Consider the following 18,617-nt stretch of genomic DNA (forward strand, 5'->3'; position numbering starts at 1 on the left):
AGATATCAAAACATATAAATGGTTTTCAGTTTACTCATCACTACACTATCCTTAATCATGGCTCTTTACACAACTCATACTTATTAAGCCTAATCACTATATCAGATCCATAAACATGACACCAGAATTCGGACATCATAACTTTAGAATCACCAATTGTAGGCATAGCACGCATATATATACACATATATCGAATGAAAGATCAACACCACACAATCGTAAAGATTAACAAGTATTAAACACTAACCAGAAATCTGAATGATCAAAACACTATCTCGAAGAGGGGGGGGTTTCTCCTGCTGCCGTATGTAGATTTGAGAGAGAGAGATAGGGAGTAGAGTTTGTTATGGTTTTTAAACTAAACAGAATTCGATTTCGAGTATAATACGTATTCATGTTCCTATAGGGATAAGGGTTGTTGGGCTGATTACTCAATCTAGGCGAATAGTAGGGAAGTTGGGCCTGCTCCCTCTTCTACATAACCGAGTAAGGATGCTGGGCCGGTTCTCTTCCTTGGCCGATATGGGCCTAAGCCCAGTTAACTACCTATTTCTTTTACGCAGGCTTTATGCATTAGGATGGGCCAAGGCCCAATGGTACATGCCACCAATACGGCCCACATTCACAAATATATTATTCGAGGTGTCGATCGATAAAATTCTAGCTTAACGGAGTTAAATCATCTAGCGCATTGAAGAAGGAATAGATAACGGAACGTTAGAATCGTAAGATTAAACATTACTAACCTTGGAATTTCGAATTGTCACATATAGGATTATGCGGGCATAGAGTCAAAGTCAGGGTGGGCATTGACGGTTATACATACTTTACAAATACATGGTTTTACGAACATAGATCGTTACAAATGCAAAGTTTTCATATAACTGGGCAAGAAAATGATTTTGATTCGTTTTCTCAATATTATTTCATAAACCGGTTATTCCAAAGATTTATTTCATATCTTTTACAAACAAACTATGAACTCACTCAACTTTATGTTGATTTTTCGCATGTTTCTTTCTCAGGTTACTTTTCAGAAACTATGGCACGGTTGGAATAGGAGAACCATGTGGAGTCGAGTACTTAGTGGGTGTTCAATTTCTAGAGAGACTTAGATTATTTGCTTCCGCTGTGCAATGAAGATACCAGTCCAGTCACGCCAGCTCTGATAATTTCGGGGTGTGACAATCCTGGTCATGTCACGCCTCCAAGCGATGATAATCCGCATGGTGGATTTTGGGGGTGTGACAGCCTAAGCCTGTGACGGCTATTTGTATACGTTGTGATTGCTAATAAACTATTGGTAGAGCTCAATGTGCAATGTATAATGGCAAATCAAGGCACATACGGCGTAGGCATAACAAGATACGACAACTACTCTCAACTGGAGTTATCACAATTGATTATGTGAAGTTGAAGGATAACATTGCGAATCCGCTTACAAAAGGCTAAAACAGAGAGGTGGTATATAGGTTGTCAATGGGAATGGGTCTAAAGCCATTGGAGTAAGTTTGAACAACGGAAAACCTATACTAGAAAATTGGAGATCCCATGATCTAGGCTCAATAGGACCACCTAACTGTACGAACTGAGGTAACTGTGGGGGAGTTCCTAAATATACAATGGGAATGGCAAACTTACTAGTCTATTCTTACCTAAATTCATTGATATCAAGAGAGGTTAAGCATGGCTTTAAATGATTTTTAAATCACCTATTTTAGAGAGAAGTGGGCTCGCTTTGAATGGAACTGAGGGCACAATTCCTAGAGCTCTCACAGAACCAGTAATGTGTGATGTGTAATAACGTCTGTGTAAAAGGTGTTGGTTCAAGGGCATCGCGTCTACTAACCGTTAGGAGACGAAGTATATGTCAAAATGAGGGTTCAAAGGGCAAACCTACCTATCCTGCATTCCTTAACCGATGAAATTTTAGTGTGACACTTGAGTGTATGGGACGATCTCCATTCATATGGGGGATTGTTGAAAATTTTATAAATAATATTATATTATGAGTTAATATAATGATTATTTAATAATTAAGCCAAGATGAATGAGAGATCTTAAGCATTAAGTTTGTGTATTGGAACCATAAATGTGTGGGAAATTGTGATTGTCCCAAATAGGTGGAAAGAAAAATCTTTTGTGGATTTATAATTAGAAGTTCTATATCAATGTATTCCTATGTGACAAGTCACACCTAGTGGTAACAATGAGGGTGCGAAACACCCGACACGATCCCGTGCCCGGGCACGGGACCAGGACGAGGGCGATGGGCGCAATGTGGCGCTTTGATGGCGCACTTTGCATGCTCGCATCACCACGAGCCGCTTGGAGCCGCCATTACTATTTTTTAGGTGCGTGTGGGCTCGAGTCATTGGAGACTATTTATATTCCAATCAGTCAAGTCTTAGAATTCATTATGTCATTGAATTCTATTCTTTATTTTTATTGAATTTTGTATTTAATTGAGACATCTTATTTGAAATTCCTAACAGCTCATATACCAAACTTTGTGCTTTGTTCTAAAGATACACAGAGAATAGAAATTCTATGGTTCATAGCACACACTCTACTTCTACAAAATTTCTAATTTTGCATCCCTGTGAAATCTTGTTTCAGGTATTCTTTAAGGTGCTTGGCTATCCCCAATAGTACATCTACTTTGGCTATTGTACGCTGGAAAACAAACGGGTTCACCTGGGGGGCACGAAATCTGTTTTAAGGGAAGCATGATCTTCACGTGCCTTAGTCACCGTTATTTTATGCTTTTCTTTATTTCTTTGTAATTTGTTCTTAATTTTGTTTACATTTTGTATTGTATTTTGTTATAGTTTGTTTCAGTTCCTTTTTTTATGTATTGTAAACCGAATATTGATTAATAAAATTGTTATTTCTATTTTATTTCTTGAACGGTTGTCTTACAAACGATGAGGTGATCATGAACGTTTACGATGGAACATTAAAACACATTAACTATTGACATCGGTTTCAGCTTTCACAAACGTATTACAATACAAATTACATATATTAGCTAGTACCATTACTTACAGCATGTAATTAACATAAGATCTTCATTACTAACTTACTTATCAAAATTATAAGACCTTCCATGCTTTGCCTCCCTTCATATTGAATTTCTTTAGCCTACCGAAGATCATAACGATAATTAGAATGAGTTTCCCCTCATCGCTCCACTTCCCCGAGAATCCATACCACTTGTTTTGACAAACTCCATCTTGTTTTAATCGACGGTCACAACTATAGCCTGTTGAGAATCCAACATTTCCATATGCACTACAGCACATTACAATCCCAAATTATTCTATTAGTGTTGTTAAGACATTTAACGGACACTGTTATACAACACATGATACATTTCCTCATAAATAATTATTTTCAAAAGAAATTTGGTTCTAATATCAAATTAGACATACTTTTTATTAAATAACCAACCAACCTTGGTCTCTATTTTCATGAATTTTAAGAACATATCTATTAAGAGCATATGAAACACGGAGAATTAACATATTAGACTTTAGTCTACTTTTTGCATGATTTAAGAATATTATGTTCTGTTTAGATGCTAGATTCTGGTTGTTCTATATTCTAAGTGACTTATTGTCCAGACATCCACATATATTTTTCTTTTAAAACTAACAATACAGAAAAGAACTCTGTCCGATAAGAACAATATATAGTACTAAAGTCGTTATATTCTTCATAATGTTAAGTGGCAACAATAATCATTTTAGGATCGAATATCTACTGTTTTATCATTACATACATACTTTATAATATTTTTATAAAACAAATAAGAATAAAAATCCCATGATTAACTATACACCACAAATTACCACAAGGGTGACAATTTTTCCCCTCAAATATATAAAAAAAAAAAAGAGGGACTGCCAATGGCCAATGACGTCTAGTAGGGATTATTAGAGGCCAATATCCGTTTAAAAAATCTAGGGTTGAGATTGGTCCCATTACACTTTTTGCTTTTTCAGGAAAAACTGAAATTCTGCAAAAGTTGTTATACGTAACATGTAGTAGTCTCTAAGGGTTACATGTAACACGTCTGCAAAAGGAGGTCCAATTATTTGGGTTTCATAGTTTTCTTAACTAATATATTATTTCTTCCTATAATTGGCCTATATTAATTATATATATATATATATATATATATAGAGTTAGGTTATCGTACAAATGCCCTTATCGTACATTACGTATGCTACAATCTCAGCCGTCCGATCATCTTCCCGCATTGAATTCGCATGTTGTTTTTTTTTTCTAACAATTTCGCATGTTGGTTTTTTAACATGCGATTTCATCAAAATTACCACATGTGAAATTGTTACAAAAAACAACATGCTATTTCATCAAAATTATCACATGCGAAATTTGGTACAAAAAACAACATGCGAATTCATCAAAAATTATCACATGCGAAATTGTTATAAAAAAACAACATGCTATTTCATCAAAATTATCACATGCGAAATTGGTATAAAAAAACAACATGCGAATTCATCAAAAATTATATCATGCGAAATTGTTATAAAAAAACAACATGCGATTTTAAAATGCGGGAAGATGATCTGACGGCCGAGATTGAAGCGTACGTAATGTACGACAAGCAATATTGTACAGTACTCTTTACATGAAATTACATATGATGTGTATTAGATGAAATTACACATGTTATAAAACTCAAAACCTTAATCACGCATGTTATAATTTTATCTCATACGTATTGTACGTTAAAGGATATTGTATTTTTCATTTTCACTATATATATATATATATATATATAAATCTTTTTGAACGGCCAAATAAATCATCGGATAAGTTTCCTGGCCGGGGTGCCCTCAATCGAGCAAGTGCATCCCTTCCTCCATAATGGTCAGAGTTGGATGCATACCCGAGCCACGTGTTCAGGGGAAACCCACCCGCCCGGAGGCCCACTGCGCTAAAACCCGGTTCGGTTCAGTTTCGAACTGGCGACCTTCAAAAAGTTCTAGTTCTAAATTTTATTGCCACCACAAATGTCTTTCAAAGTGATGCTAGTGGGAGTTGAACTTGGAATCCCAAGGAGATAAACCAATTGACTAACCAATAGACCAACTTGTCAGGACATATATATATATAGTGAACTAAAAGAGTAAATTTACAAAATTGTCCCTGACTTTTGAACATATTTGCTTGTTTCATCCAAAACAATTTTTTCGTGCATTGCAATCCTTCACCTTTGTTTTCTTACCGTTTTTATTCTTGAGGTTGGCAATTTATCGTAACTTTAGTCCCTCGAAAAATGACCCTCAAGGATAAAAAGGGCAAGATTTCAAACTTTTTAGATGAAAATGGAAACCCAGGGACGAAAGTCGCAAAATTGACCAAACCGCCGGAATGAAAATGACATTTTTCTAAAATTAAAATATATAAATGAAATTAATAAAATAGATTTTTTTCTATTTTATTAGTATTTCCAAACGACATATTGATGTGTTGGATCCATCAACAATCATAATTTGCATTTTACATCTGACATGTGATTTGTAAAAACGCCACTCTCCTCATTCCTCATGGATTTAAAGGTTACGCGCTAATAAGCTAGTGGTGGAGTGGTAAGGGAGAGAGATGGTGTTTCAAGTGACTCAGGTTCCATTTCTGTCACAATATTTAGTTTACGCGACACATGGTGATGATGATTGACTAGGCGAGTAGGCGGCGATCGCTAGTTCAATTCTTAAATTGAGCGGGTTATATCTCACCGCACTGTCATACCTTTGGGCGAGTGTTCACGGGCTTCGGCCCTAGGTGAGGGTTTACTCTGGTTCGGAAGACGAGTGTATCCGTATGTGATGAATTTCATCATTAGTCTATTTGGAGGATTCGTTGGCCACACAAAAATTGGGCATATATTAATATATTATGAAGTACAATGTTTAATACTCTAATTAACCTAGTTTAATACGTCATCAACAGTTTGTATATATTGTTATACTTTAAGGACAAAAATATTTAATCAACTCAAGTGAAGCGAAAACTTAATTACATTATTTATATATGAAACTTAATTGGTTATACGAAAGATATTGTTTTACACTTAGATTATGGATTTCTTTCTCATAAGGTCTTGATAAGGCCAACTAACAAAGTTATAATGATATTAATTAGTCCCTATGCTTTATAGAAAGTAACAACCTCAGGTATTAATAGTTTAAAGTAACAATCTAAGGTTTTAACATTTAATTTTGTAACATCCTATGATCTTAATGCTAACACTCGTTAAAAACTAACCGAGAACTTAGTAACCAACCTTTAACTCTGAAGAAACCATAAGGACTAACTACGAAATTAACTCTTGTAATATATAATACACAATTTTTCTTTTTCTCTTATTATTTAACTAAACTTTTTTAATTATTTAACTAAACAAAATTTTAAATGAATATATGTAACGTAAATAAAGCTAATTTGAAATCACTTTTGTAACTAGCTTACATGTAAATTAATGGGAATATTTCACAAAATGCTAACCAAGTTTTAGGATTATTTCAATTAGGTAACTCATAAAAAATTATGTTCTAATTAACTCATTAAAGTTACTTTTGTGCAAATTTTATATAATTAACCTAAATAGCAGGTAAACTATCTTAGGTGTCATTTATTTTTTTATATTAAACATGTTAATATAATTTATTTCATAATAGAGAAAAATAAAATTAATCAAATAAAAAAATAGATACACGTTGTTGTGATTGTAAGTGCACCTTTGAATGATTAATGCTGGATGCTACTACATGAAGAATATTCAGGGTCTATATTGTAAAAATTCAAGAATTCAACTTTGTTTAACTTGAGTATATTGTTACTATAAAAAAACGATGCATTGCATGTCCAAACTTTAACAATCGTACGTCTAACTTAAACTCCCTCCTAGTACAATGTTAGTCAAACCAATCAAGCACGCGTCCAGCCTATGTTTATGTTTTTAGCCATACATATTTACCCTCACCTTACGATTCTAACAGCTTTTAGATCCTTTTTCTTTTTAGAGTAACTACCATATATGTGTGTTTTTGGAGAGATAGTAAGAGAAAGAAAGGAGGGTAAGGTTAAATACCTAACAACTTCAACCACAATGTTCAAAACATTGAAGTTGAGGGGATCATCAACCATCTGTTTCCTCTCGGTTATACAAACAAGTATAACGAAGATGACCAAGTATATCGGTTGTGAGAAGATTAAGTTGTCCATGATTTTTCTACTCCTTTTTCTCCCTTGTTCACTACTCTCTTCTGCTACAGGTAGAAATGAGGTATATGGTGGAAGATACCTACAAAACATTACTTTAAGATCTAAGTTACACAATATTAATAATGCCCTTTAATGATATTACATAGGAGAAAGAGAGACTAACATCATTAGGACAAACAACACCAATATTGCACTACTAATGGTGGAGAGATCAACAATTGATTCACCAGTATATCTTGAGTTTACTGTCTGAAACAAAATTCCAACAAGCTTTTGATACACATTCAAACCACTTAAAGATTCTGAACTCCACTCCATTGATGAAAACAAAATATATTGCACCATAATGAATACTAACACAGTAACCAAAAGAAAGATAGAGTGTAGGTAAGAATAAAGATGACCATACTCAATGTCTTTGGAGTTCTTTAGCAAGTACCTACTTTCAGATTTCTTAGCAAATTTTCCTATAAACCAAATCGAAAACCGCAAAGCGGGAGGGTAGAATGTATTGCCTAATAGAATTTGAACGATGAGGATTAACAACAAGCCGGAGTTTTTTCGGAAGACTAACATGTTTTCATTGGTTGGAACAAACCCACAGTTTGCAAAGGTTGAAACTATAGTGAAGGTGGAGAAAGTGAGAGGGTGTAGACCCTTGTGGTTGAGTATACTATTGGCACTAGATATGGCACTTAGATATATCAAAACTGAGACCACACCCAAAAACTGGACAAGCACAAAGTAAAACAACCCTACAACACCCAAAAACTTTAAGGATTGGTGCTTTAAATCCTCCATAGAGAAATGGTCAGATTTTTGTTTTCCAAATTCAATGATGCTTAGGTCATTTAGCTCGATTTTATCCGAAAAACTAGATTGTGTATCACAGAAATCAACTTTGTTACCGTCTTTTGGAGAATCGTGTACAAAGAACGTACGGATATAGTGTCCAACCAATGAAGTGAAGATCTCACCACCGATGAACATCAGGATTGTCATAATGATAAGTTGTGCGTTGGAAAAAACCTCCATTTCGACTGTCGACATGCTCGAAACTGTGGCAGCCGAGACGGAGGTGAAGAATAAGTCCAAGTTCCTCGGGGTGAAAGTTGTGGTTCTTACATCCAGTGAATGAAGAATAAGAAACCCTAAAGTGGATATAAAGAGAAAATATAACAACTCTAATGAAAACCAGTTTACACGAAGAGTGAATGTGAACCGACACAAACAGGAACTACAAAGTTGTTCAAGTTTCTTGCCAATATAGGAAAACATTTTCATTGTGTTTGGTTTGTTGTAGTCAGGGAAGATGCTATTTGTGGAAATGTAAGGAGGTTTATATAACAATACGAGCTAGCTGAGGCACTGATTGACTAGGGTTACTATAACATGTCAAAATCATATTAAATTAATTAATTATGAAATAAAATAAAATTTTGTTATTAATTATATTAAAGGTACTCAACTTTTTTTAAAATGGGAATGCCACTTAAGTTATTATATTCTTTGATTGATAACCACAAACTTTTATCATTTAATTAGTGGGGTTAAGTTATTTTATAAAAAGCTCTAAATTGTAAGAATTGTAAGAAAAATTTATAAAGTGATAAGTGTCTAATAATCTAAAATCTAAACCCACTATACCACCACTCAAAACCTAAACACCCACCCCCACCCTCACCCCCACCCCCACCCAAAAACCTAACCTTCCCCCCCCCCCAACCTAAACACCCCACCCTCCAAAAACCTCTTGCCCCCTTCTCAAAAAAAACAAAAAACCTAAAAAAAATCCTAAACACTCACCACTACCTAAAAACCTAAACCCTAACCTTCCCTCCCTTTTTTATTCTTTTTGTATAGTGGATTTTTTTTAAAAGCTTTTGTACACTTATTGTAATTAGTAACCTTTGTATTTAATCCTAGTACTTAATTAGTGATATCATTTTATATGGGTTCCAATAGATTTTGTGTCAATATCATGAGAAAAATGGACGGCTCAACTTTCTTATCTTGTACAATTTTATATTCATATCAATCAGCATTTATTTTCACTCTCGTTTAGAAATGGAATAACATATTTACCTACTTTATTCAATTAAATAATGATATCACTTAAGAATAACAACCAATAGCATTTCCTACAGCCCAATTATTATAATCAAACTGTCATGTCTCCTAGCACTAAACATCAAAGCAAACCCTAGGGGTCAAACGATTTCAGCCACAAATTCAACACACGTGCTCCTTGTATCACTGTAAATTTGGAATGGCATTCAATGCGTTCTTGCTCAAAAACCACCTAAAAAGAAAATCTAGCAAAAGAAGGTGGAAACTAAAAGTGTCACCCACAAACCAAATGGAAGTGGAAGCATTAAGTTAACTAGAGAATAGCCAAAATCTCTCCCAACAATGATGGGATTTGCAGCAGGAACCAATATAAAGTCATTCGGGGACCATTTCACATGGTTCGGTATGGCCATTTTTATTCAACTTGAAATTATAAACTAAACTTTAGTATTTTTTATCTGATCAACTTTGTATCTATATGTATTATATGCAGATTTATCTGAATAATTAAACTTGGGATTAGCAAGCTAATTAGATTAGTTAATTTCTGGTTACTTTTGGTGGTTAAACTAACTGTCGAACATGACGGTGTTTGACACTAAATAATCATGTATATATACGATTTCTCGCGTGCATATTATGTATCTCAAACTCAATAGATTCTTCATTGTAATTACATTATCGTTGTATTACATTAATCGAATCGTTGTTCTATATCATCGTGTTTTTTATTGGGTGAGGTATTGGTACATCCCCCAAAAGTAATGACCCCCCCCCCCCAGCAGCCCCGTATAAGGCAATGAGGGTTGTATAGGGGTTGAGTGCATTAATTATGTCAGAAAAAGTAAAGTTATACGACCTTCATTGCCCTATGAGCGCTGTATTAGAAAGGAGGTAGTTGGAGCATTAAACCCTATACGCCTCTCATTGCTTTATACACTGCTCATTGGTACTATAATATCTGAATTTAAGGTATATTGCTGACAAGACAGCGGAGTTCAGACTGAAAAGGCTGAAAAGGTGATCCGCATATACGCGCTCATGGCCCTATACGCTGCGTATTGTTTCGAATTTTTTCCCTTTACCCCAAGCTTACAGGATTCATGTAATACAAATGTTCAAAAATCCCAAAAAAGTGATGAAAATGATAAAAATTTTCAAATAAACGGTCTGGTTAAACTAAATTCGAATCACGATGTCAAATTGGGACTTTGGATATTTTTTTGGTGAAATTTCGAATGAGTCATATGTCTCCGAAATCGTTTGGTTACCCGGCGTTGATCGAGGTGAGGAGGAGGTGGTTTCCGTGCGTCCGCAACACGCCGGAACTTACCATTCGCATCAGGAAGGGAGTGTGCGGTCCGTGATGCCTGATTTGAACCAGGTAAAAAATTCATATTGTCTTTTGGTTATTTTAGTATAACCATTAAGTTGTTTCAGGTCGTATAGGAGGCAGGACCATTTTACGTGGCTCAAAGCTATCCGCAACAGGAAAAATATGCATACGGGACTTACCATTGCCATCAGGAAAAACAACGCAAGAAAAAGTCCGAGGAAGATGCTTTTGACATCGAGGAAGACGAGAACGAAATCGAGAAAGGTGTTACACACTTCGAGGAAAGTGATCAAGACGAGGAAGATGGTGGTGGCTGGGACAATGGTGGTGGCTGGGACGATGGTGCTAATGACCCGAAAAAACAAGGAAAGGTATAACATTACCGTCACTTACGTGTTATTCGTTATGTATAATGTTTATTAAATTTTAGACAATTTTGATTTTCTATACGTGTTATTCGTTATGTATAGGTTTATTAGAAGGGTGCCTACTAGAATTTAGACAACGTTGATTTTGTTTACGTGTTATTCGTTATGTATAAGGTTTATTAGATTTTAAACAAATATAGTTTTAAACATAGTTTTAAATTACCGTTGTTTCAGGTATTTGCGACACTTCACGGGTTAAAGAATTGGGCTTACAAAACAGAAATTGCGAAAGGTTACGTCATTGTGACCCAACGAAAGGTAACAAAAGGTGAAGATTCGTCAGCAAGGACATTGAAGATATGGTTGCAATGCGACCGTGGAGGCACATGCAAAAGTAAAGCAACAGTTCGGCGTTCTGGTAGCAAGAAGATTGGGTGTCCTTTTAAAATGATAGGGAAACTAGACGCAAGTAGTGGCAATTGGAGCTTAGTGGTGAAGCAAAAGGATCATAACCATGAGCCTGCGGTATTTCTCGAGGGTCACGCGTTTGCAAGAAGGTTGACCCCAGACGAAGAATCATTGGTAGAGAGACTTTATATTCAAAACATGGAGCCTACGAACATACATTTAACCATAAGAAAACAAAACCCACAGAGCGTGTGCATTCTACGAGACATACAAAACGTGATAAAAAAGATTAAAGTCAAAATGTACGGTGATCGGACTCCAATGCAGATATTGGAGCAAATGTTGCATGAAGGAAGGTATGTTTACCACACCCGGGTGAATCCCGAAACAAATGCGGTCGAGGAGGTTTTTTTTGTTCATCGGTACTCGTACGATATTTGGCGTGCTTTCCCACATGTGTTGATGATTGATACCACTTACAAAACGAATGAGTATAGACTTCCGTTTGTTCAAATTGTGGGTGTGACATCGACACACAAGTCGTTTTGTGTCGCTCATGCTTTTATCTCTAAAGAAAAACAGGATAACATCTTTTAGGTCCTACAGAACCTCAAAGGATTGTTGGAAGAGGGTATGGAACCGCGCGTGATAGTAACAGATTGCGATAAAGCTTTGATGAATGCTTGCGATAAAGTATTCCGAAAAGCATCCAAATTGCTATGTCGGTGGCACATCTCACAAAATATTCTAAAACACACCAAGGCAAAATTTGCAACGGCTGAAGAATGGAAAATATTCAAGATTTCTTGGTCTCGATTGTGTAATTCTCCCACTGAGACGCTATACAATTATAACTTTGAGCGGCTATTTACGCGACTGACTGACGACCATAGATCAGGTACGTATTATATTACAAACTATAGGGGCCTATTTTGACATTTTATGAAACTATAAGTTGAGGGACTTGTTTGTCATTGTTTGAAACTTGCTTAAAAAATGGTTAAAACCAAGTCCAGGGACTAAACTGTCATTTATTGAAAGTTATAGTCTAGGGGTTATTTTGACATTATTTAAAAGTACAAAGTATTGGGCATAAAATGTAATTATTGAAATCTAAAGTATAAGGGTTGAAATAGCCTTGTTTGAAACTTATTTTAACTCTAAAATCTTAACCAAGTTAAATGTTGAATAAGAAATCCTTTAAAAAAATTAACTTAGTTAACTATGTTAGTTAGAATAACAAAAAAGGGGGGTTTCTTGTATAACCCGCCCCTTAGCAAGGATCGAACCCGGACCACTCGTGTAAAAGCACCCCTTATTTACCAGTTTATCCTCCTGTACAGGAGCTGATAGATACCCTAACATTAGTTGTTTTATACTTTAAAAAATAAGTTAACTTAGTTAACTACGTTAATTAGAATAACAAAAAAGGGGGGGTTTCTTGTATAACCCGCCCCTTAGCAAGGATCGAACCCGGACAACTCGTGTAAAAGCACCCCTTCTTTACCAGTTTATCCTCCTGTACAGGAGCTGATAGATACCCTAACATTAGTTCTTTTATACTTTAAAAAAGAAGTTAACTTAGTTAACTACGTTAATTAGAATAACAAAAAAGGGGGGGTTTCTTGTATAACCCGCCCTTAGCAAGGATCGAACCTGGACAACTCGTGTAAAAGCACTCCTTCTTTACCAGTTTATCCTCCGGTACAGGAGCTGATAGTTATCCTAACATTAGTTATTTTATACACTTCTTAAAATCCAACCGGGCACACACCTTTTATTTTATTTTGTACGTTTTTTTATCACTTTTATAAAAACTAACATTTTTATAAACTCATATACATCAAACCTGATTTACTAAAAATATAAACTATAATTATTTCCGGTTTTATCTAATTATTATGAATTAAGTTAGTTTTAATCTTATTAAATTCAATAAAAATTGTAAACTAATTTTATAAAACCTGAAATTTTTATATAATTATTTTAACATCAGAATGATGTTCGAAAATAGAAAATTGATATTTTTCCCAAAATTCGATTTTTAACCAATTTAATCCAATAATTATATAGTTGTATTTGTTTAATTAATTATTAAAAATAGTTAATTTATCAGAAAAATTTTGTTTCAGCCTTTGGTCAGGGTGTTACAAAACAAACATTACAAATCGTTATATTCTGTTTTTTTAGGAGTTTTGGACTATTTGTATACTGTCTGGCTACTACCCTATAAAGAAAAGTTTGTTTCAGCCTGGACTAACACAAGCCCCAACTTTGGTCAACATACAACCAACAGAGTTGAAAGCCAACATGCTAAGTTTAAGAGATACCTTAAGGGGCCAAACAGCTCGCTCCATAGACTTGTGTGGCTTGTTGACAAAGTTGTAGAGTCACAACGCATACAAATAAACCTCACTTTTCAGGATAGCCGGTCCTTGAAAATGGGGGACTACATGATATCATTCTTTGATAACCTACGTGGTAATGTTTCCCTGAAAGCACTAGATTTGTTGCTTGTTGAGAAGAAAAAGATACGTACGTTGCTCGCAGCAGGGGGGACTTGTGGTCGTGTGCTTTTTACGAGTTGTGGGTTGCCATGTGCTTGTCGGATGGAGTGGTGGGAAAATACAAGTAATAAAAACAGGCTTTAACCGCTTATTCTACTTCATATGAATACCCACCCCCCGCCCTCATTTCTAACTATTGTTTTTAAAATACAGATTGCAAAATTCCTCTTGCCGCCGTAGACAAATTCTGGACAAAACTAGATTTCAATGCTGAAGAACTTAAGGAAGACGATAATAATCTTCGGGAGGAAATGGACAGAGTCATGCAACAACTGAAGGCGCAACCACCGATAATGTTAAAAAGTATGTTGTCGAAGATAAAGGAGGTGGTGAATCCAAGTATGACTGACCATCAACCGCCTGAGGTACAACAAGATACTCGGGGGCGCCCAACCTCTAAAGCACAACAAAAAAAGAAGGAGGTTGCGAGACGTAAAGATACCCGGTCCGAAGCAAAAGGCAAAAGCCAAAAGTAGGACGAGGACGCTCAAAAGCCAGCAGTGCAACGCAGTCGTTCAAAGAAAAATAAGGCTAAAAAGACAGTTGAAATTATAGATGAAGATTTTCCACTGTTGGTGGGGGATAGGTACGTCAACAATCATTGACCTATATAATATCCTACGTACTTCCATACATACATTTTCCCTGATAAAGATTTTCCACAATATATTTTACAATTACAGGTACAAAAACATGATCGATCGTTTTAAGGACTGGCATATGTATCGAAGATACATAACACATATGGAAGATGCCCAGCCTGACGCTAACTGTGGGTTTCGATCGGTGGCTATGGGTTTGGGGTTGGACCAGAATGCTTGGATGTGGGTCCGCCAAGGGCTTCTTGATGAGATGTTCATTAACAAAGTCCGGTGGTTGCCTCTTCTTGACTCTTTTGATCCGGGATTTTACACTACAGTATATCGATCAATAAACTGGTTGCACGTGGAACCTGCACCAATGGCATGCTGGATGTTCTTGCCATACGCCGGATTATTGGTGGCTCAAAAATTTGGTGTGGTTGTTCAGCATTTAAGCAATGGTGTTTGTCAAGCATACTTTCCCATGTTTGATGGTCCGGCGGAGGGCCATTCTGTTCTTTCGATTGCCTATGTGGAAGATGGCCATTTCATCATGGTTAAGTTAACGGATGATGGTCCGATGCCTCCACCGAATGGACTATGGAATATGTATCGAAGTACTGAAGCTATGGAGTGGGAGACAATGTACATGTCTCGTCTTTCAGAGGGTAAGAAGTTACTTCGTAATAATAGAAGTGTACGAAGAGACTTTATTAACTTGTTGTAGGTTCTCGTTGTAACACGTATGGAGTGGGAGACAATGTACATGTCTCGTCTTTCAGAGGGTAAGAAGTTACTTCGTAGTAATAGAAGTGTATGAAGAGACTTTATTAACTTGTTGTAGGTTCTCGTTGTAACACGTAAAACTGTTTAATCGTATTATTATGTTTTATTTTTTTATTTTACATTCTATTATCTTTTGAATATAGTGTAAGCAACATTTATTTTATAAAAAAATGTTAATTACATTGTTTTATAATGTAAAAACACTTATTTACATCACTATTTTTATTAAAAGAAAGGCATCATATGCAGCATATTGGGCAATGAGAGGTGTATACCAGCCTCTATATGCCGCTCATAGCACAATAAGCGGCTGCTGGTAAGCAATCTATAAGCCACGTATTGGCCAATGAGGAGTGTATACCAACACAAACAACATTTCAGCTCACTAAAGAGGGAAAACTAGATCAAAATCAATTCAAAGACACACACACCAAAACACACACAACTCTCTCCCGTATATCATTTCTATCCCGTATCGAAACATACGGTGCGAATTTCCACAAGAGGTTAGTAACATCTTCATCTTTCCTTTTTGTTATTGTTTTTTTTACGGTTTTTTTTTTGTTTATTCTGAAATATTTTGGTTGTGGTGTTTGGCGGTAGAGGTGTTTGACGGTGGTGGTTGTTAGAGTGGTTTAGGTTGGGACGGTGGTGGTTGTTAGAGTGGTTGAGGTTGTCACACCCCGACCACGTAGAACATACAAAACGTGGCGGAAACGTCGGGGAGTGTTGTAACAGAATCATTGTTTCATAACACATGGAAATTTAAATATTGTTTTATTGATTAAATGAACTCGTTGTTCTATTACAATCACATAAGTACAACTATGATCTTCCAAGTTTTAAAGTTGCTAAGGCACGAGTCCATCCTAAATGTAGCATGCATCAACAATCATCTCAAGACAGCACCTGAAACATGTGTAAAAATAGGTACGTCAGCATAAAAATGCCTGTGAGATACATAGGTTTTGTGAAAACGGAGTTCATGACTTGAGTTTGAGAAAATGTTTAGTCATGAACCTCGTATTTTTGCTTTGTCTTGTAAATCATTTGAAAAACGATAGGATCAGATGATATGTATAAATAAGTGAATAATGTATGGTTAACTGAATAACCATGTAAAATGAGTTTGTATAAGTTAAGTTTGTTTGAAAAACAATGTTTTAATAAAACGTTTATGGTATATATAAAATATACCTTGGTTTTAAGAAAGTTGAATAAGTAATATATTAAAATATATTTCAGTTCCAATATTGTTAACCCAAGTGTACTAAATAACGCCACGGTATGTAATGCAATGAAAACACTAATATATAAGAAGTACCAGCGGCGTATCTACCATGTTTTCATCACATTACACTCGTTCTGTTATCTAAACACTAACCAAAACCAAATCGTTTGATAGATAGTATATTAAATATACTTTAGTTGTTCAAAATAATAGTTTTCAGTAGTATATTACAGGTATACCTTGGATTTATAAATAACACATTAAACTATGCTTTAGTTTTGTAAGTAACATATCAGAATATGCTTTGGATGTGATAAATATATGTTGGTTCTGTACAATACCACACATGAGGGTATATCAAACTATACTTTTTGGGAGTATATCAAAATATACTTTAAAGGTGCGATTTAAGAATTCATTCAGACCTGGTGCATCAAACTACACCTTTGAGACTATAGGGATACCACAAAGGAAATCCCTATTTGGATGGAGAAACGAATTGGTTTCAGACATTCCATGACAACAGGAATGGGGTGTCTAGTCCTATAGCGCTATATCATACTACCAATCGGTCTGGTGAAGAAAATAAGTACTATTCCAACAATTGCTTTTGTAATCTTTGAGAAATCAGTGTTTAAACCATAGATAGTCATTTAGTTTGTCAAAAGATAAATACTAACATGTATAATCATTTATACTTTGAAATCATGAAAATAACAGATAGGTACACATGCTTCACCTCAAAACAGTTCAGAAAACAGTAAAAGAGGGGAACTATGTACTCACCTGAGATTGCTTTGGATTCCTTGTATAATAACCGGATAATGCTAAAGATCACGGAATATCAACGGCACCTAATAGGTAGCTTATGTTAATATACCGGACCAAATCGGAAGGATCGGACAGTACGCGGGTTCGTAAACCAAACGAGTATGGAGACTCGTGTAATATGGCTTAGCAAAGCCTACATACTAAAATGAAACCTAATCTAAGTGCTTACGGTCCATCACGACCCGTTTAGGTAGCTTATGCTACCCTAATGCGTCGTTCGCGTAGAACGCGTTCGGAACGCCTAACATTGCGACCACACGGTATAACCTCGGAAGGTTATAGCTATGGTCACCAAATGTGTTTGGTCGGGTCCTAATGACCGACCAAATGGGTCGGGTTCGAAAGTATAAGCGATGGTTTAAATCGCTTACCTTACGACCCTATATAAGCACTAAACTAAAAGTGACGAGCTAAGCATGTTAGAACATGCTTAACTAAGTTTAGAAACAGGTTTGGCATCAAAACAAACGGCTTTGATGCCCACGAGTAGTTTGGTTACAAAATACGCAAGAATGCGCATTTGGGCCGAAACTACGACTCGTCACTGAGCCTAGATAACGTGGTAATCAGTAGGTATGGTCACTATGGACCATAACCATCGTGATCACGCTCACGTTATGAAGTTCCATGAACTTCACATTGACCAAAAGCTGGTCAATGCAGAAAGTCAACAAAACGTTGACTTTCGGACTCGAAAAGCGAATAAAAGAGCGAAAGAAGACTTACGGAGGGTCCCCGAGTGCTAATCAAGACCAAATAGCTCAGGTATGAAACAATGGTTTCAACTTAGAGCTCTAAGATCTGATTTTGTGATTTTTACACAAAAGGGGGGGGGGTATTTATAGGAAAAGTGGAACCGTTAGGATCGTTTTATCGAATATCGTGCCTTGATCTCGTGCGTAGATGTGTCCAGTGGATAAGTTCAGTGAACTTGACCCTTGGCTCTTCATTGGGTGAAAAGGCATCGCCCCTTGATCGAACGAAAGGCCAGATTCTGCATTAAATGCAAAATCTTTCTGTCAGACATGTTCACGCGGCCCGCCTAAGGATTTGGCAAATCCTTACGCGCCCCGCCTAAGGTTCCCAGACCAGAATTTTCAATTTTGGTCCCTGCACTTCAGAAACACGTATTTTGGCCCATTTTTGGCATGTTTAAGCCCCGTTAACCTCATTTCAAGG

General features: G+C 36.0%; 2 protein-coding genes across 2 annotated transcripts; one reads left to right on the plus strand and one right to left on the minus strand.

Annotated features, from left to right (window-relative positions):
* Positions 1-2,945: 2,945 nt before the first annotated feature.
* LOC110908684 (sodium transporter HKT1) lies at positions 2,946-8,568 on the minus strand. The gene is made up of 3 exons (XM_022153649.2): positions 7,424-8,568; positions 7,127-7,339; positions 2,946-3,294 (listed from the first exon to the last, which is right to left on the minus strand). The coding sequence occupies exons 1-3, from the start codon at positions 8,542-8,544 to the stop codon at positions 3,096-3,098; spliced, it is 1,533 nt and encodes a 510-aa protein (XP_022009341.1). The 5' UTR covers positions 8,545-8,568; the 3' UTR covers positions 2,946-3,095.
* Positions 8,569-10,525: 1,957 nt separating this feature from the next.
* On the plus strand, positions 10,526-12,039 carry LOC110906952. The gene is made up of 3 exons (XM_022152004.1): positions 10,526-10,714; positions 10,780-11,037; positions 11,269-12,039. Exons 1-3 carry the CDS (start codon positions 10,526-10,528, stop codon positions 12,037-12,039), a joined length of 1,218 nt encoding a protein of 405 aa, XP_022007696.1.
* Positions 12,040-18,617: the final 6,578 nt, after the last annotated feature.

The sequence above is a fragment of the Helianthus annuus genome, chromosome 9, assembly GCF_002127325.2.
Source record: "Helianthus annuus cultivar XRQ/B chromosome 9, HanXRQr2.0-SUNRISE, whole genome shotgun sequence".
Lineage (NCBI taxonomy): Eukaryota > Viridiplantae > Streptophyta > Magnoliopsida > Asterales > Asteraceae > Helianthus > Helianthus annuus.